This window comes from Acanthochromis polyacanthus, chromosome 13 (assembly GCF_021347895.1).
Source record: "Acanthochromis polyacanthus isolate Apoly-LR-REF ecotype Palm Island chromosome 13, KAUST_Apoly_ChrSc, whole genome shotgun sequence".
Classification (NCBI taxonomy): domain Eukaryota; kingdom Metazoa; phylum Chordata; class Actinopteri; family Pomacentridae; genus Acanthochromis; species Acanthochromis polyacanthus.
In genome coordinates this window covers 15,816,750-15,843,983 of record NC_067125.1, presented here as the reverse complement: position 1 = coordinate 15,843,983, position 27,234 = coordinate 15,816,750, and the positions used below count along the sequence as shown (strand labels likewise).

The following is a 27,234-nucleotide window of genomic DNA, read 5'->3' as shown; positions in this document are numbered from 1 at the left end:
GTTTAAAAAATCCAATTCAACTGGGATCCCCTGTTATTAGTCACTTGTTTCTCAACTTATAGAAGGAGCCTGTCAGGAAAAGTTGGAGAACCATCACACTATAGCCACTATTTAGCTAAGGATGACACATTTTTATGCTACCTTGTGTTTCCTTAAGGCCCCTATATTTTGACAGTTTTTAGGAAATTAATCAACATTTTACTTTCAGTTTTTCAATTCAAAATACTGCAAGGATGATTCATTTCACTATGATAGTATACCCATATTTTTAGGGCTGTTTGTCAATGAGCTCAATGAGCTGCTGCTGTTTCTACTACTTTTAGGAAGAACATGCCGTCTGCATCTGTGTAGCTGGGCAGTTTTGTTTAGTAGGCAGTACAATAGCACCTGGATTGAATTCTTACTAGCTCGTAAAGCTGGGAGGGTATCTAGTTGCGGGGGGCTTGGCGGTGGCAAAAGTAATGTCTTCATATCCTAACAGCTTTTATTTACACTTTAAATTTATAACAATCACAAAAACACAATAAAATGGATTTCACCATATGGGAGCTGTACGTTATCTCCTCATGTGATCTGTTATTTTATTCTCCACTTTATGGACTTACCTGTTGGGAACGCAGTAACATGACTGTACTGCACACTTCTGTTTCCCTTCAGATACTCCATGAGTGGAATCTACTGATAATGTGTTTTTTTGGTGCTTTTATGGCCCTTTCTCCGAATGCAATTGCTTGGCATATAATCACAAAAAGAAGCTAACCGATGTTTGCGTTCCTTGGGCAGGTGCAGAATGCTAAAACCTGCACAAGAAACCACCTGGTGTCTCTTCGTCAGCTGCCAAGGCTCCCAGTGGTGGAGCATCTTTGTCTGTCTGAGAATGCCATCGGCTCCCTGGGGGGACTGGGAGCTCTGGAGAACAGTCCGCTGCGCTTCCTAAACCTGACCCGCAACCCAGTAACCTTCACTCAGGACTACCGTGCACGGTGAGAAGGCTCAGATGATCGGGATGGGGATGTGTAAATTTATAAAGAAAAGAGAGTCCTTTTCTTTATCTTCATCATTCTCTGTCTCTATCTGCAGTGTTTTCAACTGTTTGCCAAAGCTGGAGGTCCTGGATGGAATCCCAAAGCTGCCAGAAGACTCCCTGCCTGTCAGATTCCCACCACAAACCACCAGGATGTGTAACATTTTATGACAATCATCCATGGATGGATGTGTACAGAGGCAGCTCTGGCAGTCCTACAGCACTTCAGCAGAATACTCCACACCCGGAAACTGCAGTGACGGCTGTAGAGATCTCCTCAGAGGAAAGTCAGCTGGGTAGTGTTTTCCCCTGCTATTCAGTAACAGTATTTACACAAACTGTCACAACTGTTGCCACACTGACTATACTGTTATAGCACTGCAATGGTAATGTTCAAACCACATTCACGTCAGGCACAAGTATATTGCTGATATTTCTAAAGTGATTTATTTGTATATCCTTTACAGGTATTTTGATAAAAAAAAATAGAAAACACCACAAAATGTTTGAGCATTTTTTTTTTACATCTATTTTATTGAAGTTTTTTTTACTGAATATGGTGCAGTGCAGAGATACATACTGAATGATGAAGACAAACTTTGGCTTTGATGGAGGGGAAAGAGAGGCTAATCAGATTGCTACGTGACTCATCTCTGCCAGCTCGACGTCTCTCAGGACTTTGCTGAGCCAACACATTCACACTCCTCTCTCTGCACCAAACATACACAGAATATTTTAATTTCTTTTTAGATCTAACTTGATGAGCAGAAGCAAGATCTGATTGAGCTAACGCGTTTCTTTTTATACGTGCAGATTTTAATCGGTAGCTGTTTGCTTGACACGTGCAGTATATGAGAAGAAAAACAGGACATCCGCTTTCGAGGCTTATCAAACATTTAGCGTCCAGACTCCCTTGGATAATGGCCTCTTGTGTCCTCAGACTGACTGGGTAATGACCCATGAGCTTGATGCAGTGAATCACACTCACATACAGTGCATGCACACACAAAACATGTACACAGAAAGTGACCCTTGGTAGCTTGCAAAGCGCTCAAACTGCCAGGATTGAGTGAAAGTATGTGTGCTCTTGGTGAGCTTTAGATTGACAAATACAGCAATCGCTCACATAGAGTCGAATCGCAGAGTTCACACCGTGGATATATGAAAAAAGAGCTCTCGTACCACATCCCTGGCTTACACACATTGCTTCTCCCATCGTTTATTTATTCATATGTTGCAGCGGATACTCCTATTTGATAACGGTTTTCATTTCCAGCCTGCACCTGCAACATAAACACACTTTGTTATCTGATATGGCAGAACACGACTATGAATACCGACACATGTGCACCCCAGCAGCCGCCTATGCATGTAAACATGTATCTGGAGGCACAGGAGCGCACATGCATTCTCTTTGCTCACAGTAATGCAGAGAAACACAATTTAAGCAGCTGGTATCTCTCTAACAAGCGTACAGCCAGGCACAAACTACCAGTTACATGCCTCATTGGGGTTTGTTTAAGTGTGGAAGATTGTTTGTGCAATTGTGTGTCACGTGCACCCAACTAAGTCTCCAGCTGATGAATGAGGGATCGTTACTGCGGCAGAGAGGCATTTTAACGAGCTCACCGGATCCTTCTGTACTGTAAACAGGATCCAAGTCAAGTGGAGAAGCTAGTGTCTTTAAACGATGGTTTCACGGCGTTGTCAATTATCTTCGCCGCCCATTTTCAGGTCACGATTCCTTCTGATGTGGCAGTAAAGTAGAAGAGGAGTTCGAGGTGATTTTCGTGGGTGGAAAAAAAACCATCATTTCATAGCTTAGAGCTTCAGCTTTCAAGTAAATCTTGCAGCGGTGTTAAATGGAAGGTTTGATAATGGGTGGCAATCGTGTGGGCATTCGTCTCAAGATAGATTTGGCTCCAGGCAGTCGACATTAAAGATCATTCATGGCTGGTAATTCACCCATGAAATGACACAGGGAGCGCAGGAACGTGAGGAATGTGGAGGAGTTAACATCTCTGCCGGTCCTTGTCACTGTAAAAAAATATATGTGTGTACGTCTCCCCGTGGCCCGCTATTAGCACGGTAATGAGACACCTGTTACTGTCGTACTCCTACAGCATCCCACAAGCCCTCTGGGGAGATCAACAATCTCACAACAGCGGAGGGATGATGACAGGGTGAGGGAGGAGGGCATCGCGAGAGGAGGAGAGAGTGTAGAGGTAGAGTCGGAATAGAGGCTGAGAGGAGGAGGGATGATCTGATTGAGTCTGTGTGCCGGGGACAAATGTTGTTCATTAGAGGTAATTGCCCTTCTCAGTCAACCCCCTCTCGTTTGATTTTCATTTCGTCCTGATTTGTCGGTTCATTTCCCATGTGAGCGAGTTCACACACACAATCTTCTCACCTCTTCGTTCGCAACCAGAAGGAGCAGATAAGGAAGAGTTGAAGGGGTTTAGACTCAGGAACATTTGCGGCTCGCAGTGCAGATGTGAACTACTGAGCACCCATGATATTTTAACTGAACAATGAATATTTATGATTTTTCTCCCCTCTGCCTGCTGCATATTTATAACCGTCTTGTCTCTGTTTGAAAGTACACTTGTCAGCTTAAGTTATGAGCTCGCTGTGAGTCAAGAACACGTCCATCTAGCCGTTTTATTAGTTCCGTCAGGGCAACAACAACAGTACCAGTAAGCTAATAAATTCCTCTAGATCTCGTCGGTGCAGATTACGCATTCCCATCAGCAGCTGATGAGAGCTTCATTCTTTGAAAAATATTTATAGTATGAAGCTGAGAGCAATCATAGAAATGATGATGAGTCCACTAAAAACACAGTAACACCTACTGTTCTTAGTACTTCTGTGGTAAAAAAAAAAAAAAAAAAGATGCCATAAACATGACTAAGCTCCATAAACTTCTCAGCACTCAACAGAAACAGAATGTCATGGTTCAGAATTTACACTTGAGAGGTAAAGCAGACAGCGTGAAGGCAATCTGGCAAGGTGTAACTCATGTTGTTGAAGGAGCAGGGGTATATATACTAAAGGAGTTAATCAAGAAAGTGGATGTAAGTGTGCAGATGAGTGGGGAAGATCGGGTGATTGAATGGTGGGAAGACAGAGCAGGTGGGAGTGGCTGGGTCTGAAATGACAGGAGAGTTAGTGAATGGAAAAAACAAGGTGAAGCATGGCATCTAATTTCTACTTTTTAATGCTGTCAGAGCAAGTGTTAGTAGGACCGCAGCAACTCAGTTCTTTTCTAAAGTCTATAAAAGGGAGAAAGGAAGGGGAAAATGTAGGAATGTAATTCAAATCTGAGCTAATCAGGGCATTTTTTTAGAACTGATGTGTATCGGCTTTAGTAAGCTTGATCCTCAGCTCAATTCTTTGTTCATGTTCAGTGTTGCACAGGTGTTTTAATTTGACAGCCCAATTTTTCTTTTTCTTTGGATTGGGTGCAAAAAAAACTTGGTGAGAGCATCCTTGGAAGAGGGATCTTCCCACAGCTTGTAGAGAATGTCCTCCAGTCAGATACAAGGTTGACGACTGGCAGGTGAAGTAAATAATCGATCATCTCGTTCCATTCCTGCTGGGAAATCTTGGGCCTTGGCATTCATGTGGATCTTAACTGGGCACAAACCACCAACCTAAACATTGTTCCATAAAAAAATGTGCACAGATGTCATTAGATAGATTATAGTGCCATCCAGGATATTCACGACACAAAATGTTAAAATGGGAATCCCTCGCAATGCTCAATTTTTACTCTTTACATATACAGCTCCCTCCATAATTATTGGTTAAGATGTGTTGAAAGCCTTAAAATAAATTCTGTTTTTATTGCAGAAGCATACTCTCACACTGAAAATTGAAGAAAAATGTATTATAGGAAAAAATTAGGTGCTGTTTTGTTGGCAAAAGCAGATTGTACAAAGTATTAACATCAGGGGTGCTAATAATTGTGGCACACATGATTTGATGTAAAAGAATTATTTTTAATGTGTGATTTTTTTTCCCCCCACTGAATAAATGCACTTGAATTAAAGGTTGGATTTTCCTCTTTTTTTCCCATTGTGGTCCTATATTAGTTAGAAAAAAGCTGAATTTATTAGAAGCTAAAGAACACATCTGAACCAGGAGTGCCAATAATTATGTAGGGTGCTGTATGGTTCACACATACACAACAACCAAATTTACATCTTTTTTTTAATCAAATGAATCCTACGATAAAGTGTAGGGTTTGTAGGGTTTATCGTTTTTGGCTTTAAGATTTCCTTTAACTTCAGATGCTTATCTCCTAAAAGCTGAAAGTACAGAATGACACAACAATCACAATTAATGGAAATCCTTTGACTTCTTTATTCCACGCACACCGTTCAGATGGCAAACATGGTTCAATACAATCAAAATCCCACTATTTCGTATCAAACATAACCGGTGTAACAAACAGACAGCATTTCATTTTACTATACATTGTACAGTAGACTAAAGTCGCTGCATTAAAATGCATCAGGTTTGTGAATGTAATCCACACCAGCAGTTGACATGAAATGATTCACCATTTAAGGCTGAAGCATTATACGAGAGCAGCAGCACTAACCGGCATGCTCTGATCTGTCCTGTCCTATTAGAATACCGAGTTTAAAACGACTATGACCTAAAAGAGGTTTCCAAGAATGGAAAGGCACATGTCAGTGTGACTCTGAGAGCAAAGAACAGCTTCAGCTGAAATGTCACTGTGTGATTGGCATTTGCAGAAAGACCCGGTGAAAACGCTCCTGTGTGTGTCAGCCTCAAGAAGTTTGTAAAAGTCGCTGTGACACAAACTACTTCAGTTAGGGGAAAAAATAGAAATGCTGCACCTTATACGATTGTCAACAATAAATAACAGAAAAAGACTTGATTGATTGGAATGCAAGATGAAATTAACATTTGAGCTCTACAAAGAATAAAACTGTCTGCATAAAACATACATATAGAGGCCTGCACATGAGGACATAGAATAACATAATTTATCTTTGCTTTCTTTACACATACTCAAAGACAGCACATTGATAAAAATACATTCTCTGTTTGACTGCTGTTAGAACAAGAAAACAGAACCAGACAGGCAATCAGGCAGACATGCGAGCAGACAGAGAAGCCAAGGAATAAAAAAAAATATACAGAATATATCCCCTTTGTGCCCTGCAAGTCGTGTCCTTTTCCACAGTGTAAGCTGATCCGTTCCAACCCCACAGTGTTTGGAATAGCATCCCCATCTTCCAAGCATGATATCCCGATTTTCCTAACTGGAATTCTGAATGGATGGCTGGTTTTATTCCTTTGGGAATCAAGAGAAAGAAAGACCTGACTGGCTCTATAGGCAGCCAAAAAGGCACTGCGACTGGTCAATGTTCACGCCCGTCCTACATTTCTGCCCTCCGATTGGTTCCCTTGTCCCGACCAGCTGTGTCCTCCTCTACCTCCTCTTCTTCCTCCTCGTAATTCTCTTCCTCATTATTGTTCATGTCATTTCTGTGATCTCCCTCCTTTCTTGGTCCTTCCTGGTGTTTTACTTCATCCTGGAGCGAGTCACAAGCACACAACATGAGTTAATGGCCATTACATGGACTCGTGTAAACACTCAATTTCTGACGCTTTTCCACTAAACACAACAATTTCAGAAATTTACGGGTATTTCACTTGAGGCATGGGGAGATTATTTGCCTTTTGTACATCAGAGCATGAATGAAGCGTAAAGTGAAAGCTCCACTGAGCTCAAGTTGCAGACAAAGTGAGAGGCACGGTGTGAAACATAAGTCTGTCAAAGAAAAAGAGGAGCAGGGACCGTAAACTGCTTGCTTCACATGCATTAATATAATTGAAATCATTACAGTCACAAGTTTGAAAAATGTTTTGTACTAGCAATAAATTAAAGCCGAGAGAATTATTTTCTATCTTAAACAGAGCACATGTACAGAGCTCCTGGCATAAACCGGGGACTATGAATACATTTCTGTTGTTCTCCAAGGTCAGATGTGAAGATTAGTTAAAGAGCAGAAAGTACGATGGAGTCAAGTGTCGCTACAGCACCGTGGACTGCTGGCTATCAAAAGGTCTGTACATTCTGGACATGTCACTTCCTAAATCACTAAAGAAATATCACAAACCAATTAAAACAAGTCATTCTGAGTATTACATGACAAAGCAGAATCCACATTCTAGAGGTGAATGCACTGCAAGCATTTCCATTCATACAGATTTCCTTTTTGTGCAAATTAAATGAAGCAAACCCCAGTTAAAACCTGACACCTGGCAGACTCCAACACCTGATCTCCACCAGTTATCATGACTCGGGTTGGGTTCAAGTTACAGGGACAAAACACAGACACACACTCATGCTAACACAAGTGAATCCCTGCACAGTTCATATAATTCCAGATGTGAAAACATTTTACAGCAAAAAACGTTAAATCTGCTCACTCTTTATGGATGTGATGCTATTCAGGATCTGATGAAAACAGCCAGGGATTAAAAACTGAATCTATCCCACCTCAACCAGAAGACAACACAACTGTATCTTTCAGATGCTGCTCTTCTTATGGCCACTAGATGCTGGATCCATTCAAACTGACTAGTAAACTTCTATCTGAAGGGAGTCTGTATTTTCATAAACATCACATCGATGATCATGATCTGAACAGGTAACTGTCAGCTGAGTTGGAGTGGCATTTCCACATTTTTTCAGAGTATGTCGCTTCAGATTCCTCTATGGCTCTGTGGATGCTGCAGATCACCATGCATCTCTTCTTAAATTCAGAAATCTGCTCAGCATTCACTACAGAACCCACCTGTTCTACGTTCTCTTCGTTATACGGCTCCTCTCCTTCCTCTTCTACCTCCTCTCTCTTTTGCCCACCAGCTATGTCCTCCTGGGCCTTCAGGACAACAGACAAAAGGGTTACATATGCAGCAGTTCTGTGATGGTATGGCAAGTCAGAATGTTCAAAATGGCAGTAGAGTTATACTGTCCTGATGTTTGGGTCAGTGTGAGACATACTATACGTTTGTGCAGCCTTGCCTCCATGCTATTTTTGCTCATTCATGTCTTTTGTATTGCTTCTCAGTGTTTAAACATGTTTCAGCATGCATTACCTCATCTTCCTCCTGGTACTGGTCATCCAGATTGTCTTCCTGTTGATCTGGGTTTCCAGCCATCTAAAAGCACACAAATCACACACAGGCACACAAGTTAAAACACTACATAAATATCCTGTCTTTTTCTACATTTTAAAGTTCTCTCATTTTCCTGGATGTCTCCAGTTCTCATCATCAGTTTCATCCTGCCATGCTGAGCAGATACATGTGTGTGCGTGTTTGCAGCTGTGGATGCTCCTCTCACATTTTTAACATTTTTCACTCACAAATTCTACTTTTCCCCTCACTGCACCACTCAGTGTCTTCTTGCGGCTGCGATCTCTGCACTTGGTGCAGCTGATGCTGAATATAGCTTCTGTGTACCTGGCTGTTGCCTTGAATTATTTTATTCGTCTCTGTCCTCTTACTCACCACCAGTTCCTCCTCCACAGCGGGTTGTTCAGGTCCTGGGTGTGCGTCTATGTGCTGGGCTGGTGCTGCCGGCTCCTCTTCCTCTTCTACAATCTCTTGTTCCTCTTCAGGAACCCTGTGCGGCAGCCGCTCATCCTCGGCTTCCTCAAACTCATCCTCTCCCTGGTTGTTGGGGTCGTCCTCGGGGTCCAGCTCACCATCGACAGCACCCTATACGAGATGGGACCATAGAAAAATAAGACAGAACTTAAGAGAATAAAGAAGAGCTAGAATAAATAGAAAATATATGAGGCTATACATTTTGTGGATCCAATAAAACTGCAATATTGAGGATTTCAAGACAAATATGTTTGTTGGAATTAAACTGTCAATGCACTCGGAGGTTAAATGGATAAATTGATTCTCTTTCTGGTATTCAGAAGATTTAATAGATCACTTAGTTGATGGACAAGTGGAAGACAGAGCGAGTGAAGATGAATTCTGCAGTGTAGGGCAGATTCAATGCTTTGATGGATGAATGAATGGATGTATGACACATGATACACTGGTGTGAATGCTAAGCGAGTGAATGAGCTGCAGGGATAGACAGATGCTGAAAACACATGCTAGCAGATGGAGGGAGCAGGATGGAAAGACTGACAGACGGACAATCACCTGCTGATGTGGAGGCACTCTGTGATCCACCTCTTGTTTCTCCTCCTCCTCGTGTAACATATGAACATCTCTATCTGTTAACACACAAACAAAACCAACTGAACCAACCAGCTGCTGCTGCTGCTGTCAGCTGTTCTAACAGTCAGACAATAGAAGAGCAAACACGGTAGGCTATATGCTAACATGATGTAATGGCAAACATTTTACGATCTCACCTTCTTCATCGTCAGTGTGACCTTCTTCTTCTCCTTGGACTATGTCATTGTCCATGTTCTCATATTCTGTCCTCTTCCTATTAACAACAATAACAACAAAACACAGTCAGAGAAGTGCAGCCTCTATCAAAATAAATTCACTGTTTCTGAGAAATATGCAAATCACACTTTAGAAACATATACAGCTTGGCATTTTGTCGTTTTTTTTAAGTTGTTTTCTCTTCAGCAATCAATACATATCTAAGTGCATATCATTTGTGTGGTACACTTGGAGGAATTATCCCTCTACCACTACCTTTGGCTTTGTCCTAATTTGATTCCTGCTGGATTGGAGGGTGATGGATGTGTGTTGTCACTGCCATAATTATTAGGAATAATTACTTTGTTCAGTAGCAAACATCACAGTCAATTAATTTCAGTTTGCAGGAGGGCAGTTTTATTTGCTAGGATTAATTCATGAGCTGAAATGCCAGTCCCATCAAGTGTTCCTTCTAAATAGGCACGTGTGCGACTAGTCGACTGAACAATTAGTAGCCTCGCTATTCGACACCAGATATACAAGTTTCGTAAACAAATTTTTATTATTTCATGACTGGTTAATTGTTGCATGTAGGAGCCGCCTATGACAGCAGCCCCATACTCTGCTGTTGTCTGGATGTTCTAAAAGAGCAAAAAAAAAAAAAAAAAATCAGCATGTTCAAAAACCACTGCGGTTTGGCAGTTTTTTGATCTAGAAAATTAAAATATAGTTATATGGAGGTTAGAATAAACTGGCATATAACCACATGATTGGTGCAATTCGTAACTTCATTTAGCAAAAGCATGTGAATGTGAATTGACAAGGAAACAAGGCTGCTGGTGCTGCTAATGCCAGCCACAGACTGCACACTGATACAACACATTCTAATCCATGACCACATGGACAGCACATTTAATTTAAGATCAATTTAGTTACTTACAAATATGACTTCTTCTTTCAAACAGCTCTTTAATATGTGCCATTTGTTTTGGTCAATATTTGACCTGTTTGAATAAACAGTGCTCAGTTTTGAGTCTTCTGAGTGTATTCTTTGTCTAAATTTACATTTTCACTCGATCGACAGGAGAATTAGTCACTGGGAGCATCCCTGCAATAAAATTAGCTTCAAAGGAGCAGCTAATTCTTCGTCCATGTGTTTTTGAGCTACTGCATCAACAAGACTAAAGATGATGTACACCATGTCAGGGTCAATCAATTTAGCTTTCTTTTTGTTAAATTCCTATTGAATTGGAAAAGCATTATTGTATTTACATTTTTAAATGATTTCAACAAGCATTTGCCTCTTGTGTGTTGACATGGAGGTGGATATACTTAAACCTGATGCATTCAACAGAATCTACTTCTACTGATCTTGTAATTCTGAGTTTATTAGTAAATGTACAATTTCATAATTTGAGCAAACTCTATGTGCACTTTGTTCAAATCTGACCTTTGGTGCTCCTCTCTCAGCTGCTGCTCCCGTCTGTCTGCCTCCCTGTGCTGCTGCTCCTCTCTCTCCTGCTCCTCCTTCAGCCTCTGCTCTCTCTCCTTCAGCACCCTCTCTCTCTGGGCCTGCAGGTTCTCTTGTCGCATCTGGATCTGCCTGCGCTCTTCGGCCCTCTGAGCCTCGAGGCGCTGCTGCTCCTGCTGCTGCTCGTAGGCTGACTTCACATGCTCCACCTGGGCCTGTGCCTGGTGCTGCAGCTGAGGCTCCTGATGGAGCTCCCTATGGGGATCCTTAGAGACAACAGAAGACGTGCCGAAGGAACATATAGAGCAGGACGGGGGAGTATTAGAACAAATCAAACACACTTAGGTGTTACTAATCTGAGACATAAATGTAGAGGTATGATAGTATTTGTCCTTTGGGAGATGAAATTGACAGCAAACAACAATGAGCAGAACACATAATGTGCAAGCTGTCAGTAATCAAAGGAGTAAACACTAAAAGGTTGTTATTTCTACTAGTTCCACCGGGATTTTCGCTTTGAGCAGTAGCTGTGTACTCATTATGACAAGGACACGCGTGTCTAATTTATAATTAAAAGCTTTGTTATGTTGCTCAATTAAGCTATTCTGAAACAGTTTAACTCACACCATACAGTTGTGAACAACAGTTAACAAACACTTGTAAAGACTGTGTGTATCATGGCAGTCTTGAGTTTCCAGAGACTGCTACAACTCTTTTTTTCTTTTTGAGTGATGGAAAGATTAACACACATGCACCTTTGTCTCAATAAACACTCATGCATTTTGGTTCTTTCAGATATTTATTACAAGTCTTCTGGAAATATGACAAACTCTTCTGGGTCAAAAATATACATACAGTAATTCTAGTATTTGGTTATATGTTCTTTGGCAATTTTGACCTCAACTGTGCATTTTTGGCAGCCATCCACAAGCTTGTGGCCAGCTTTTGATTGTATTTTTGACCACTCCTCTTGATGAATTGGTGCAGTGCAACTAAATTTGTTGGCATAGGCAATCCTTCTTTTTTATTACTTCATTTACTTTGTAAAAATCACCAGTTTCCCAGAGCACAATACTGCCACCATCATGCTTGACAGTAGGTTGATGCTCTTCTGATTAAAAGGCCTCACCTTCTCTCCTCCAAACATATTTCTGGTCATTGTGGCCAAATAACTAAATGTTTGTTTCAACTGACCACAGAACTTCAAAACTTCTGTGAAGCTTGAAGGTGACAGTTCTGTAGAAAGAGCTTCCTTCTTGTACAGCAGCCTTTAGCTCATGGTGATGTACAACACACTAGAATCCATTGCAGATTTGCTTTTTGGTGATTCTTAGGTGAGGCCTGACCATTCTGACCAATTGTCTCTCAGCAGCAGGTGATAACTTGCATTTTCATCCTGATCACAGCAGTGACACAACTAAGTCTGTCTTTTTTTCATTTTATTTTTATTCATATATGATTTCCTATATATGTATGTATATGTATATATATATATATATATATATATATATATATGTGTGTGTGTGTGTGTGTGTGTGTGTGTGTAGCCCTATTTCTTTATTTATCTTACCTCTAATTTCTTGTTTTTTTACTTAATTTCTTACGCCACTGTTGGACGGCCTGCTCTACGTGCCTTTTTAAAGTTTTTCTGAATCTGAATCTGTACCATGCACTTTTTACTTAGAAAACTTTTGTTTGCACAGTTGATTTTGGGATCTTCAAATGGCTCTAAGTGACTTTCCTTTTTCAGATCTTTACTGAGCTCCTCAGAATGTTTGTGGCTGAGTCTAATGAGTGTATCAAATGGGCTGTATTAGAATTGGCTCAGAGAAGTCACCAGCTGTAGTCAATCGTAATCACTCACAAGAAAATGAGAGGCCGTGCCACTGAAAAAATTCTGATTAACAACTTTCTACATCACCAAAACTGGCAATACAAGTTGCAGTTTGTATATTTTCGACCCAGCAGATTTTGTTATGTTTCTAGAAGGCATTGGAAACTCCATTGTTTTTGAACTTTAGTTCATAACTGTATATATGTATGTACATTTAAATGACAGTCACTCCAAACTAGAAAAAGTCAAATCAGGTACAGTAAACTTAGGCCAGTTCAAGGCCCAATTAAACCCTGTTTAGAGAAGATAGAGTGTTATAAACCAGCTCTGACCGGCTGTGGCTGGCGTCTGTGTCGGTCCAAGGCGTTCTCATCTGGCTGCTCTTGTTCTGGCTCCTCCCCTTCCTCCTGTTGCTCATCCTGTAGCTGGTCAGGATCCTCCTCCAGCTTCTGAGGCTGTCCTGCTTGGGCCATCTCCTCCTCTGCCAGCTCCCTTCTCCTCTCCGCCTCTCCCTCCCTGTCTTCGTCTTTCTCAGACACGGTGCGCTGGGATACAGTTGGGTGAGGCTTGATGTCAGACTGGGCATGGACTTCCTCCACTCTGTGGTCCAACTGAGAACAACACCACAAGAGATGTTATGGATCTTTGCATCGTCGTATTTACAGTATATCTTCATTCTTCTGATGAACCTGATAAGTCACAAAGAATTTCACATTACCCTCATCTCAGTGTCCTGGTGAGCCTGGTGATCTTCATGGATGGTCTCCTCTTTATGTTTCTGTTCCAGTAAGGCACCATGTTGGTTTTCATGCTCATGAGGCTCAGGTGCTACATTGGCTGCCAGCTGCTGCTGAGGGATGTGGTTTTGCCCATGATCTGCCACGTTGGGTACTCTTTTGAGGGATTCTTTGAACTGCTTGTATTCATCCACCTGCATCTAAAGGGAACAACATACACAACAGTAACGCTAAGATGAAGAAAATCCTGAGGGAAGCAGTCATGATGAATGATTCTGATTATTCCAGAATGGTTACATTTTAGAAGTCACCCTTTATTGTACATTTACAGCAGATTTTATGGATTATTGTAGCAGTCTACAATAGTGACATATTTATAATTTAAGATAACTTGCTGTTGGCCATTAGAAATTTAAAAAAAACTCAACACCTTTCATTTATGGCTTTTGTAACGTCTTTACTATGATAGAGACTTTGCAAATTCTAGGCAACTTGTAGTGAGTAATGCATTCATGAACAGTAAAACATTTATTTTACAGTTGGTAGAGACTGTATTTAAGGAGAACTGCACTCATTAATAAAGTGTGTCTAAAAACGATATCAAAAATCCTAAGGTGTGCATTCCTCTAACTAAAATCTCAGACTTACACTTTCAAGTATTCATAATAAAACCAAGTAGTTTATTGATTTAGTTACACTTTTATTTTAAAGTTACAGTAAAGTTACATTTTATCCAAAGCAAATGGTTGCAAAATAAATCAAAATACATCGGAAAAGTAATAAAATAGTGATTTTAAAATATGCTGATATTTAATTAAAAACACAACAGTAAGGACTGCAGAGATGGAAGGATGCTGGCTTTTCACATCTGACAGCTTTCTCTGTGCTACAGACAGAATTTGCTAAGCTAAAGGAGAGCTCCCCGTCCCAACACCATCATCAAAACATCAGATGATGGGATATCTTCTAGAAGAATGGTGTTCATTTCTTCTACTAGAGTTCCAGAGTCAAAGTGCACTGAAGTAATCATTTTGTTCCAAACATTTGGGTCAGTACCAGAAAAGTGCGAAGACGGGTTAAAATACTGTCGTTAAATGTAAGAAAGTGTCAAATTAAAGTATTCCAAATAAGACACTGTCAATACTTGCATTTTAAAGAAAACAGCAACAGTCATTTACATAAAGGACTTATTGTACAGCCACTATTCCATTTGCATCTTTAAAAAAATAATATTTCTTTTAACAATTATTACTCAGCTAATAAAGGCATTACTTTTAAAAATGACCACTGGATGGGCCCCTTCCTATGAATACACACACATACTTTCCATGCATATGCACACATATCCTCTGACCAGGCAAGCGGGTTAAATTCTAAAAATTCTTCCTAAATTCCTCACTTGTCCCTTTGTCTCACTCCAGTTGCTCCATTATAGGTTTCTGGCTGATTGGCTGCAGTGTGCTTTAGATGTACTGCTCTGACAGCCCTGACTAAACCAAACCCCCTGGAGTGAAGGGAAAAGGGTGTGTGCGTGTGTGTTTGGGGTGTGTGTGCGCTCAAACAGAGGCACTGATGGAAAGCAGAACAGGCTTTAAAACAAATTAGCAAATGCAGACAGACAGAAAGAGAGAGAGGACAAGGGTGGAGAGTGAGTGAATATCCATCAGTGCAGGCAGAAAGGAAATCAGCAGAGTGGTGTATATTCAATAAACCATTCAGGCATTTCAAAGGTCATTCTCAAGGAGAAACAGCAATATCTGATCTAATTAGCCAAAAACCAAGCAACACCCCCGGCATCTTTCCACTGAGGACACAAAACACATTTTTTCTGGTCTACCGAGAAGACTAAATTAAGGCTGAGTATGCTTTAATTATGCTTGGTCCTACAAACAACATAAAAAGATAAAGAATAAGGAGTTTTGCATCATCTCTGGAGACAGACTGGTAACAGGACTTACTCTTTAGTTTCATGCATGAGCTTGTTTTTCATCAGGCTACTGTTTCCTCATTTGTTTTGACAAGTAAATAAAGGCTCATTCAGATTAGTGACACATACTGTACAACAGTAACATAATCTCCCTGTCACCTAGCTGTGTTATTCCATGTACAGTCCTACACTTTGTAGCTCTACTACGACCATGTTTAGAATATTATATTATGCACTTAATGCACAAATGTATGTGACAAAACACACATGGAGATATTTTATGTGACATCAAATATGTCTGGATATGTGAAGCAAACACATATTCAGCATCAATCAGTTGATTTATTCAGTGACTGCAGTAAACAATATTACTGCATCTGGCTGCCATCCTACCTGAGCTGCAGCCAGCGCACTCTTGTGGTCTTCCAGTGTCAGTGCGAGCTGGTTGTGAGCTGCCTTCAGGTCCTGATGTTGGACCTGAACACAAAGGTGCAACAGAAGAGTGGAAATAAGCCATTGAGCTTTAAGGAAGGTCCACATTTTTCAATCAAAATCTTTCCGTTCAGAGTCAAATATAAGATAAGATGAGTTTTACTGAGTCGTTTTCATATATCACTGACAGAATTGTACTTTTTCAATTTCAGAAAAGTGATTTTAATGCATCTTTAACTCACTGGAAAAAGGCAGACGCAAGCCAACATGTATGAGTAGACAAGAAAGAAAGTTCTGATCTCACCTGTGCATCCTGTAGCTGTGTGTGAATGTCATGGTGAGCTTTCCTCAGCTGCTTGTTCTCCTCTCTTAGGTTATATACATTCTCTGCCACAACAATCAGGAAACACATTAATAGAAAGCATGCATTTTAACAGAAGGCAGTAAAACAAGAACTATAGTCTCAAAAAAAATATTTAGAATAATTAGAATCACTCATGTTTTGTTGTTCTATTCTTTTAGATTATGTTACAAACTGTGCTCCTATTTGTCGCTTTTGTGCAAAATACATTTTAGCAATATGGAAAAATCAATCCTTGTTTGTTTTCAGGACTGACAGTGCACTGGACAGTTTCAACCCCATCTTACATTGTAAAATATGACGTAACAATTTTTCCAGTACGGGATCAAAAAAGTGTAGAAAAACACTTTTAGTTTAGACATGCAGTATTCTATTAAGTCAGGAGATGGAGACAGAGTAAGAGTGTTTAATGATGATAGAACTAAAGAACTAAAATTACATGTATGTGGTGAAATGATGACAACAAAATGGTAGAAAATGTTCATCTCTCTGTGTAGACATCACTACCTTTGAGTTGGGAGACTTCCATCTCTTTGGCTTGCTGCAGTTTGTTGTAGCGCTCCCTGTGTTCATCCAGCAGCCGGCTGTGGTCCTCGCCCTGGACTTGGTGCTGCTCCTGCAGTCCATAATACTGCCTCTTTAGGTCCTCATGCTGATTCTGACAGCAAAAAAAGGTTCTTGTCATTATACGGTCTCCCCCTGTTATACCACAAACTTTACACCATAAAGAGGAAGGATGTACAGAAACGTTGGTGATAGGTTGCATGGTTATTGTTTTTTTTTTGCAACAGGAAGAATAGAAGGTTAAATATGCGGCTTTCTGTGTCATTGGCAGGAAGAAAGAAACCTACAGGGTGAGTATGAGTGCGTCTACGAATGTGTTGGGATTATGATGATCCATTACCTTTAACATCTGATGTTGCACTTGTAAAGAGTTGAATCTGCTGCTGGAGTCTTGCTGTTTGAGCATAAAAACAACAGTTAAATTAAAAAGAAACCTTGGCAGCTGCTGTCTTTGTAGTCCTGGCAAATTGTTACTGTACCCACGTATTATGGTGAAGAGATTAATTATACAGCTGGTAGTGGCAGTTAAAGCAACACTGTTTGTACAGCAGCAGCACAAAAGCAACAGCAGAACAGGTTACTGGATGCAGGTTACAGAAAAGGTTACACTACAGTCATTTCACAAACATTTAACAAAGCAACGCAGGCAGACAGAAAAAACATCTTTCACTTCATAAATGGAGCTAAGAATGTATAAAAATAACTTTGAAGACATTGCTACTTAGTCACAGAAGAAATGTGACAATGTGGAATAAACATACCTTCTCCTTGTTCAGTGACTGTTGTGCTTCGAGTTTATAAACTAGATAATCTATGAAACAAGAGATAAAGATATGTTTAACCAACTGAGGTAAATTACACATTAATTTGAGAGAAAAACATCTTCTTACAATTCAGTTATACATAGCATGTATTTAGCAGATGCTTTTCTCCAAGCCAGCTTAAAATAACACTGCATTACTTTACTGTCTAATATTTGTTCTTTGTGGTGTAAACATATATATATCTCAGAGTGAGACATAAGTTTCCCAGAGCTCTATTGAATGGAGATATACCTCGAGAGTCTGAATTGCTCTTAGACGTTACTTTTCTCACCTTCTTTGGCCTTTTTGTGCTCTAACCTCTCCTTCTGAAGAGACTTCTCCAACCTGGAACGATGCTCATACACCACTGAAAATACAAAAACACAGGGATAAGAGAGAAGATAAAAACAGGGAGGAAAACACAGAAAGTTAGTGAATGCTTTGAACTCTATTTGGGCCAGATGGAAGGGAAACCAAACAGAAAGAAAGTTGTAACACAAATATCTACACTGCACAAAACATATACTGTCATAGATGCTTAAACATTTGTTGTAGAGTCAGAGAGGAATGCGTAGTCTCTGGTTGACGAGAGCCACGTGTGATATTTATTCAAGCAGACTGTGACCTGAGTACATGACAGCTCCTCCGTCAGCAGAATGCTGTGGTATTCATGCCAAAACTGATAGTCCAAAGGCATTTAGAGATACTGCTGGTGTGGTTCAGGCTGCTTTTGGTGTTAGTGAAATCATGAAGGAATGGGTCACTGCAAAAGAGTGCTTTGCCTTGATTTGTGCTAATCCTGTCGAGGTGAGAGTGTAGTAAATAATCAGAACATAATTCTTAGTAAAAAAAAAATGTTGTCCCAAAAGCCCCTTTATATCCTACAAGCTCTTGAACACCACTTTATTTAAACTAAGATCTTGTTTTAGCTCTTAGATTCACGTCTAACCAATGCAGCTGTCCTCTACACTGCCCACCTCTCACAGAGATTCCTCTTTAATTACTTCCAATTTCCACCCTTATCAGGTTTAACGTTAAAGAAGAAAACATCCCTTTTATTAGGCCACAGGATACACGCAAGTATTCCGGTGCTGCAACAGTTACACAGCTCAAACAATGCAACCAATGAATTAGTCATGGCAGGTTTACATGCTGCAGGTCTTTGTCCGTTCAGCTGCTCCAACCGTCGTTGCTTTTGCTCTTTCAGACGAAGCCTGATAAGGCGTCTGCTGACTTATGCTTCTAGAAGTCTCCTGAGGCTTCCAGGCAGACACTTTTTGCAACTCATGAAGGCATGCTGTAACTTTGCTTTGTAAAGGGAAAAGTGACAGTAATGGCTTTTATAAACACTCTGCAAAGACACAGTCTGCCCCATAACCTCAGTATGTTTCACTAAGTCTTAAGAAGACTGAGACTACCTCTCATGTTACAATTGCTCTGGCTCTAATAACTTGTTTTGATCTTGGGGGCAGCCTGTGATTCACCCATTAAAAAAGTGAACTCTGAACATGAACTCTTAACTTCTTCCTGCCTTTAGGGGCTGGGCAGTCAAACTGATGATGTGGCTATTCTTCCGTCTAAGTGCCACCTCAACAGATTCCAGGATAAACTGTTAGCTACTTCTATTCTGTGATAATTCCCTGGAGATAGCAAAACTGAGAAGGAGTGGACAAGAAAGAGATTTGTGGAAGGACAGAAAATAAGCAGAAGAAATGGAGAGGAAAAGGAAGCTGATATTGATGAGACAGACTGACACAAGTAGGGCAACAAAAAAAGGATATACCAAGAGAAACAAACAGTAAAAGAGATATACTTGGTGTTAAGGTGTAGTAAAGTGACATTAAGTAACTTGAAACATAAAGTATTGATTACCTAAACTAATAAAGGAGATACAAAAATATAGGTTCTGATCATGTACAACACAAAAGTGATGACAACAAAAGTCACCCTACTTCAAGATCCACTTTAAATCTTCACTGCTTCACCCTGGTGTTGCTATAAAGGGGTATTTCCAGTTTATTGCACTCCAGGCACTGTGTGACATGTGAGACTGCATATCCTTTTGTACACACAATTTTTAACTTCATACATTAACTAATTCAGTTTACATAAACAGTTTGTGTTGCATCAGTTGCCATGTTTTGCACACAGTGCTGCTATGTGGCAAAAGGAAATTCCATCTGTGTCAAGCTAAACTGGCTTTCCTGGGAGATTTATGGTCAAATGCTACAAAATAATAGGCTGACACCACTGTTTGCTGCAATGACAATGCAATAGTTTTACAAGGCTGTTCTTTCCCAAATTCTTTCTGCTTCCTTTGAGCTTGATCAGGAGGACGTCTACCTTCATTGGATTAGGGGGGTTTATTTTGCCGTATGTCCTCCTCAGCGCCAAAGATGAGGCCATGTTGCTCTTCAGTGAGCTCAGCTCAGGCCACACCGCACACACCCTCTCCCTGGGGGTCAACATGGCCAGGCAACAGCTACAAAGCAGCTACAGTCTGAAAAAAGGATGTCCCTTGAATACGCATTTGATTGGAATTAATAGAACATGCTAATAGCAGGAAAAGTGACAATTTAGATAGCGCATTCAATATAGAGACTCAGCGTTCCTTACAAAAACACAAGGCCAGGTTTAAAGAAAAGAAAAAAGTCAAGTAAAAAAATTGTGTTTTAACCTTCTCCTCACTTACACTTTGCATTTCAAATACTTCCAATATGAATAAAGCATATACTACAAATAAAAGTGCAAAAATATTCAGATGCGGAGAATCTGCCATTTGCGATCGATCTACAATTTGCTGTTCCTTCAAAAAAAAAAAAAAAAAAAAGCCAAGTAGCAATGTATTACTGATAACTAAATGAGCAACAACTCTCCAAAATAGTTTCCAAACTCTCAGCAACATACTGACCCATTTTACACATGCTCTTATTCAAACCTCAATGAGCATGGGAGTGAACAGTTATTGTCTGACTGTTTCCCTCTAGACCAAAGAAACACTTCCCTTACAGTGCGGTTAAAGTGCATTTGCAGAGTAAGAACAAGGGAGCTCTCTATAGTGGTGACCTTTACTGGCCTCTTGGTTTAGATGTGGAGAAGATTGGATGAGTTCGATTTGGCTCATGGTGTGGACGGGGAAATGGGGACCAGGATTTTGGTCTGTGGTATACTTGTGTGTTCACACTCCCACCCTTGTGTACACAGACGAAAACACAAGAGACCAGTTCAGGAGGGAGTGGGACTGACAAAGATACAGACTTTGTTTAGGTCAAAAATGCACAAAGTGACGTATGAATGCTTCATGTACGCTGTAACTATTTTGTCTGCGCAATCAAAGAGCGTACAGAACACCTGCACTGTATCTAACTGGTAATATGTCTCATAATTCAGTCCTCTCTACCTTCCAGACAAGCCATGCACTGGGCCAGAACTGCAAAGAAATCAAAGACACATAACATGTACATAGCTGCAGCTTTCACTACACTGCAGCTCCAATGTTACTGTAGTTATACATATCAACATTTTTGGGTGTCTTATGGTCATTGCACAAGTTCATTTCAGTTACATTTATTTATAGTTTTCTCTCATAGGAGCAGGCAGAGCAAACTTGCGCACATCATTCACTAAAATACTGTGCGGGTTTCAAACTTCCTCCTCTGATGGAAATTCTTTCCACCATGTAGTAGTAAACACAACCCACAGATACCTGTACACCTGGTACCTGTACACTCAGAAATCACTTTTGTTATTAGACATGCAGCCAGTGTCATATGTCTATTTTTTGGTTGCTAAAATTATAACTTAATCTGAGAAACCTCAGACAGGTGGGAAACCGGTCAGAAACTCACTTCCTTATCGATCAAAATAATAGACTTCGAGATGAAGGCTGAAAGGCTTGGAGGTTTGGACATTTGAGCTCTTTATGAGAGCTGGTGCAAAGAGCTCTCTGCGCTAATGCTCATCCTGCAGAAGCCACTGATCTAATTCTAATCCCATTTGATTAAAGTTTTGCGAATGACACAGAAACAATGAGGTCTGTGAGGGAGTGAATGGGTGCTAAATCACAGGGACACATTTGTCAGAGTGCACACACAACCACAAAGTGCCAGCTGATCCTTTTAAATGACTGACAACTGCCAGCCTGTGGTTACAGCGGGTAACAGAGAATCGATACCGTTGGCTCACAACCCCCAAGCGATGGCCAACCTCTAAATATAGGACAAGAAAAACAGCAATCAACAGTCAGCTGTGAATATCAAGTGCAGGGCCTTGTGACGGCCTGAGTGATCTTTACAATGAAAGTTAAGGGTGTGGTGCATAAGTTGAGCAGTGCAGATGGAGTTAAAATAAAGTCATTTCATTCAGAGGGCCACATTATATGGTTATTCTCTCTGGTCCTGGATACATTAGCTTCACTGCAGCTTTTTCAAACTGGAAATTTGAGCCATCTGTACAACACTGACCTGAAACTGACTAAAACAGTACTCTTTGTTGTAGGAAAGCGCATTCAAACACTGCCTGTTTCAAAACAGTTCGTTCTTTTATCTTGACAACAAAACACACACAGGCCTGAATGCATGTGTATGCATATCATTTTAATTTAGCTTTAGGGCAGCTCGATGGGAGATCTGCAGGACAAAGTAGTGGAGGATGGGGAGAGGTGATTGCTGGTTAGATGGATTAAAGGCTACATTAAACTATCAGGTCCAGAGTCTGGGATAAAACACTGACACACTCCGAGTCCCTGATGTGGGCACAAACCTTGTTCTGAAGAGCCATTTGGGAGTAGGTCCTCTGCCTGGCTGTTGATTTTAACTCATGGCATAATGGCCTGACACAAAACCTCACATCCTGTCAGCATAGCAGAGTGTCTTTGAGTTTGTTTATATGAAGGGAGTACATCATTGAGGTTACTCCTGGACACGGCTATTTAATCTTTTATAAAGGCGGAGGAAGTAAAAAGTTCATGAAGTTGGGTTTTTAATAGAAACACTGTTAGTACACTGTGACATAATATAGGTGGACCAGTGTGAAGCTATGTTTCTGTTCCATCATTTTCCATATTTCCATCCAGATAAGCAAATCCATTTGTCTATATGAATATTTTCTTAGAAATGAATGCTGCAGCTAGGTCTCCATTCGCACAGTGGCCCCTAACTTAAAATTTTAGGAGCACAAGCAGAAAATTTAGGGGCGCCAAAATCGACTTGCAAAGTAAATATTCACATTTCCTCTCATTTTCACTGTATTACTGATAAATACTTGCACAATAAATGCAGAAACTATGTTTTCAATTCACATTTTATAGTGCAGCAGTTGACAGTTGTTAGCTGATGCAGTTGTGTTATGCATGTGCATGTTATGTGTTTATACCAAATCATGTGTAAAGCTCTCCAGGCTTTTATTTTGAAGGCATATTTTTAATGCTATGGGCTTTTATTTTGTAACCATTCCAGCGGCACAGGAAGTGCTTCTCTAAAAAGAGATTTCTTGACATGACGAAGACGCTGCCGAAAAGTTCGAAAATTCATGTAAAGATGAAAGAAAACGGTTCCACGCTTTTGCTGTCTAGCAAAGGATGTGTCTAAACTTATAAGCAGCTGGAATGAGGACAAGAAAGGAGTGAAGGACAGGAAGGTGAATTTGTGTTCAAAATAAGGCTGAACGTAAATGAAGGCTTTGTGAAACATCAGGAGCTTCACCCATATGGCTTCACCGTCATTCGCTCCCCGCTCTCACACACATTGGCCCGCAAGAAATCGGCAAATTTGCTGGTCGCACATGCGCGAGTAGATGAAAAATTTACTCGCTCAAATTTTGGTCGCAAAATGCAACCATTTAGTCGTAGTCTGGAGCCCTGTGCAGCTGTTATGTGTTTTTATGTTTCCTGGCTGTTACTGAATAACAGATGACTTCATGCAAACAAATGTTCATAACACTGGCAACTTGTCAAATTTTGAAGTGCAACCAGGAACGCTTGAAAATCATCCACCTGGGATCTAAAGGCAAATTACTGAATGCTTTGCGAGACCATTCATATTGTCAAGGTGCTGTGCCACCCAAATAGCTAGCCCACCTCAAGCTGGACAGCAATCAAAACTGTATCAAAAGGGCCATCCTTAAACTTCAATTACATTTAGGGAAAGAGAAATACGTCAGGCAGTTTTGGTGGGAAGCACTAATTGTGCTTTCTGAGGATTTTCAATGCACCGGGATCACCCTGAGTCACCTCAGGACAATACAGTAGAACTGAGCACTGATAGTTGGACCCTGGTGAATAAAATTATGGTGTATAACTGCCTAAATGTCCAAGAAAAATTACGTGCATGCTCTCAGTACTCTCCTGATCCGCAGTTCTTTATCTTGTCTTGGATACTGTGGACTCTTCTATCACAAAGACTGCCGTTTGAGAGTTACTTTTCTCATGTACATGACTGTACTGCACTGTTTATGAGCAGGAGGGACAGAACCAGAACTTTCTGATTGCATCTTGTATGCTGACAGCACTAGTAGTCTGTCGTCAAAAATTCTAACAAAAACATTTAACAAAAAAATTACAACAAAAACTTCTGCAGCAAAGTCAACCACATCTAATGAGTTCATCCAGACAGAGGTCCCTTTGTGCATTTAGACATTTTCTACTATACACTGATATGCAAGTAGTGTGTTTGTTTTTGAATTCTGTATATCTGGTGTTAATTAGAATTTGTTAGTGTAAAGTTTGAAGAAGTCACAGCAGTTTCTGGGGAGTTATGTTCCCTCATTAGCATGCAAATAAAAAGATGCCACAAAATCTAATCGGTCATTCACTCCATATGGAATAGCTGTGGTGTACGTAAGACGTTTCTATTGTTTTTGCGTTGTGGTGTTAACTACCATGTACCTACAGAGTCACAGACACTAACATGGTAACATAATATCCCATCAACATGCACCATGATGACCAAAAATAAAAAGTTGAGACTGTATTTAACATTGTGCTTCATCAACATGTTTTGAAACTAAGGTGACTGCCATTCCCTCCAGCAGTGTCTGGAAGCAGCAGATGTTCAGGCTGGCCTTATGACTTGTAGATATACTGCTGAGGTGAGCCTTGGGACACATAACCAGGTGTCTGTGTATCATAGTTTCAAGTCATCAATAAACCTCAGATCTGTGAGGTATTTGACTTTTACAGTTTGCCCATGAAGAAAGCAAATTGTCCAACCTGTCCAACCAAACAAATTCTCTGGTGAACTTTAAAGCTCAATCTTCCGATACCTTAACCTGGTTTAACTCAAGATTAGAAGGCCACCTAAAGTCAAAGGTCAAAGACAGGTTCTTCGTAAATCCCAGCTTGGCTACAGTCACTGTGGTTACAGTCCAGTTAGGTCAGAGGGCAGACAGCCTATTTCATTGGATTCTATGTTTATGGAGTCATTCTTGTATTTGACACACACCCAATAAGCAAATAAGTACTTATTTCAATTTTCAGCTGTGGCTAGTATTTCATGCGATAAGGCCTGCAACGAGCTTCGGTCTACAAAGTTGACAGAGCACAAAAGAGCCCTTTCAAGCTTAACAAATTCAAGGTGATGCGTTCAAACATCTTGTTTTATCACATCAGTGCAAAACCCTAAAATATTTAATCTACAATTATATCAGAATGAGTTTGACCCCAGCTTTTTCTTTGCTCTTGCACAAAAACAAACATGCATTTGAGCAAGAGCAACAGGGTAAAGGAAGGAAAAATTAGTTTTTATGTACAACTATGTACAACTACAGATACAGTATGTATAAAGGAGCATGCTTAAAGTAAGCCAAGGTTTAGTGCAGAATGTGTAAATTCTTGTAACAGAAATAAATAGTTATTACCAGTGAATACAGGGTTACTGCCACTTAATATGCATGAGGTAAGTGGATGATTGAGAAACTGAGCAGAGAGCAATGTGGCTTAGATGAAAATATTAACAGGTCAGTGATGTAGTTTACACACAGGTTCAGCTGGGGATTCAAAAAGAGTTGTTCCTGCGATTGTACACTGGCAGCTGAAAGCAGCAAATGTGGAAGGGGAAACTGACTTTTGAGGAACATTTTTAAACCTATTTCTTCGTTACAGGGGTGCTAAGCTGACGCCGAAATGAAGCACAGTTGTTAATGAATCCCATTAGGTCCCAGTGTTTGTTTTAAGAGGTGAAAGCGTTCGTGAGGAAACACGACAACAATAAAAGTGCGGTTTTGACCGTGGAGTCTGGTTTGACATTCGCCCTGTCAGCTGTGGACACAAAACAACACTCAGTCACATCATGTGTTTACCTTGGAGTTGTGCCGAGAGGGACTCCTGATGTTGCTGATACTTGAGCGCCATCGCCTCGGTCCTCTTGAGCTGTGTGTGCATTTCATACGATATCATGCCCCCGTACATCATCCCGCAGACCACGGTGACCAGCAGGAGACACTGGAAGATCCTCCGCTGCCTCCGGGAGCACACCCCGTTTCCCATGTTGGACCCGCACCCCTCCCCGCTGTCTGAGTGAGAAAGACCCGTCTCTGCTGCTGGAAAGTTCCGTCCCAACTTTTTTTTTTTTACCCCGAAGACTACAGAAGTCCCCCTCTTCTGCTCACTCCCCGAGCATTTCCAGGCAGAAAACACGAGTTAGCTGCTGCGAGTTGTAAACATTATTTTAGCACGACTCTCTCCTGCGACTTCAAAGTAGCCGCTCAGATTTTCGCCTGACTTCAAGTGAAACTCTGCCCGTTTGAAATGCGGCACAAACCGACGCTGACGGACCCCTGCGTGGGTCTCCTCCTTCAGCCGCAGACTTTCGCGGTGCAATTCTGACAAACCTACGGAAAAGCTGTGACTCCAGTCCACGACGAGGCCTCCATAGCACCTTTAACTTTAGTTACGTGTCAGCCGAGCCACTGCTTGCCATCCAACTGCAACTCTGGAGGAAGTCCCGCCCCCAAAAAATCATAAACGTCCCAGCTCTCGCCCTCGCAGGAATACGTCTCACCAATTGGTCGATGGAGACGTCCATCAAACAGCAGTTGGGCTCTTGAGGGTAGAGAGATACTGTTTATGACATCTTACATGACTTCTTAATGTGAAAGAAAATCACTATGAAGCGTTCTAATCATTGCTGTCTAAATTTTTTTTGAAAATTTTACAAGTAATAATAATGCTAACAATTTTACTGTATGCAGTGCAGTCTCTCTCACTGCACAATCTTTATTTGTCCACCATTTATTCTTATCTTTTAAGTAATTTTATGTTTGTTCTGTTTTTTAGTAACAACTTCATTTTTTGTCATTTTTGTTGTATTTAGCTGCAAAGAGCTGCTAAACTGACTTTCATTGATGTTTAATAACAACAAAGATCTATTCTAATAACAATAATGGAAATCATTGTTATTATTGTTATTATTATTACTATTATTGTAAACTGTGCCGATTTATAAGCAATGAAGCACACTTATTCACTGCAAGATTGGCCCCTGTACTCTCATCAATGCTTTGAGTGTTTCACAGAAAAGTTGCTGCTTACTTTGTTTTTGGAGTTAGACTGGCTAAGAAGATAAATAATAAATAAATTGTTTTAAAAAACAGGCAACAGATGAGTGAATCAGTGGATAAAGAGAGGTATAACGGGTGCTC

At 40.5% G+C, this 27,234-nt stretch overlaps 1 protein-coding gene and 1 long non-coding RNA gene across 2 annotated transcripts; one reads left to right on the top strand and one right to left on the bottom strand.

The window, feature by feature from the left end:
- Positions 1 to 802: 802 nt before the first annotated feature.
- On the top strand, positions 803 to 5,087 carry LOC110970172 (uncharacterized). Its single transcript, XR_007945832.1, has 2 exons — positions 803 to 983; positions 1,081 to 5,087. It is a non-coding gene; the product is annotated as an uncharacterized LOC110970172 (long non-coding RNA).
- A 278-nt stretch (positions 5,088 to 5,365) lies between these two features.
- On the bottom strand, positions 5,366 to 26,537 carry golim4a (golgi integral membrane protein 4a). Its single transcript, XM_022222940.2, has 16 exons — positions 25,894 to 26,537; positions 17,891 to 17,965; positions 17,557 to 17,606; positions 17,136 to 17,189; positions 16,739 to 16,889; positions 16,175 to 16,257; positions 15,832 to 15,915; positions 13,493 to 13,711; positions 13,107 to 13,385; positions 10,920 to 11,206; positions 9,451 to 9,527; positions 9,236 to 9,309; positions 8,582 to 8,791; positions 8,168 to 8,230; positions 7,864 to 7,950; positions 5,366 to 6,594 (listed from the first exon to the last, which is right to left on the bottom strand). Exons 1-16 carry the CDS (start codon positions 26,078 to 26,080, stop codon positions 6,439 to 6,441), a joined length of 2,136 nt encoding a protein of 711 aa, XP_022078632.2. The 5' UTR covers positions 26,081 to 26,537; the 3' UTR covers positions 5,366 to 6,438.
- Positions 26,538 to 27,234: the final 697 nt, after the last annotated feature.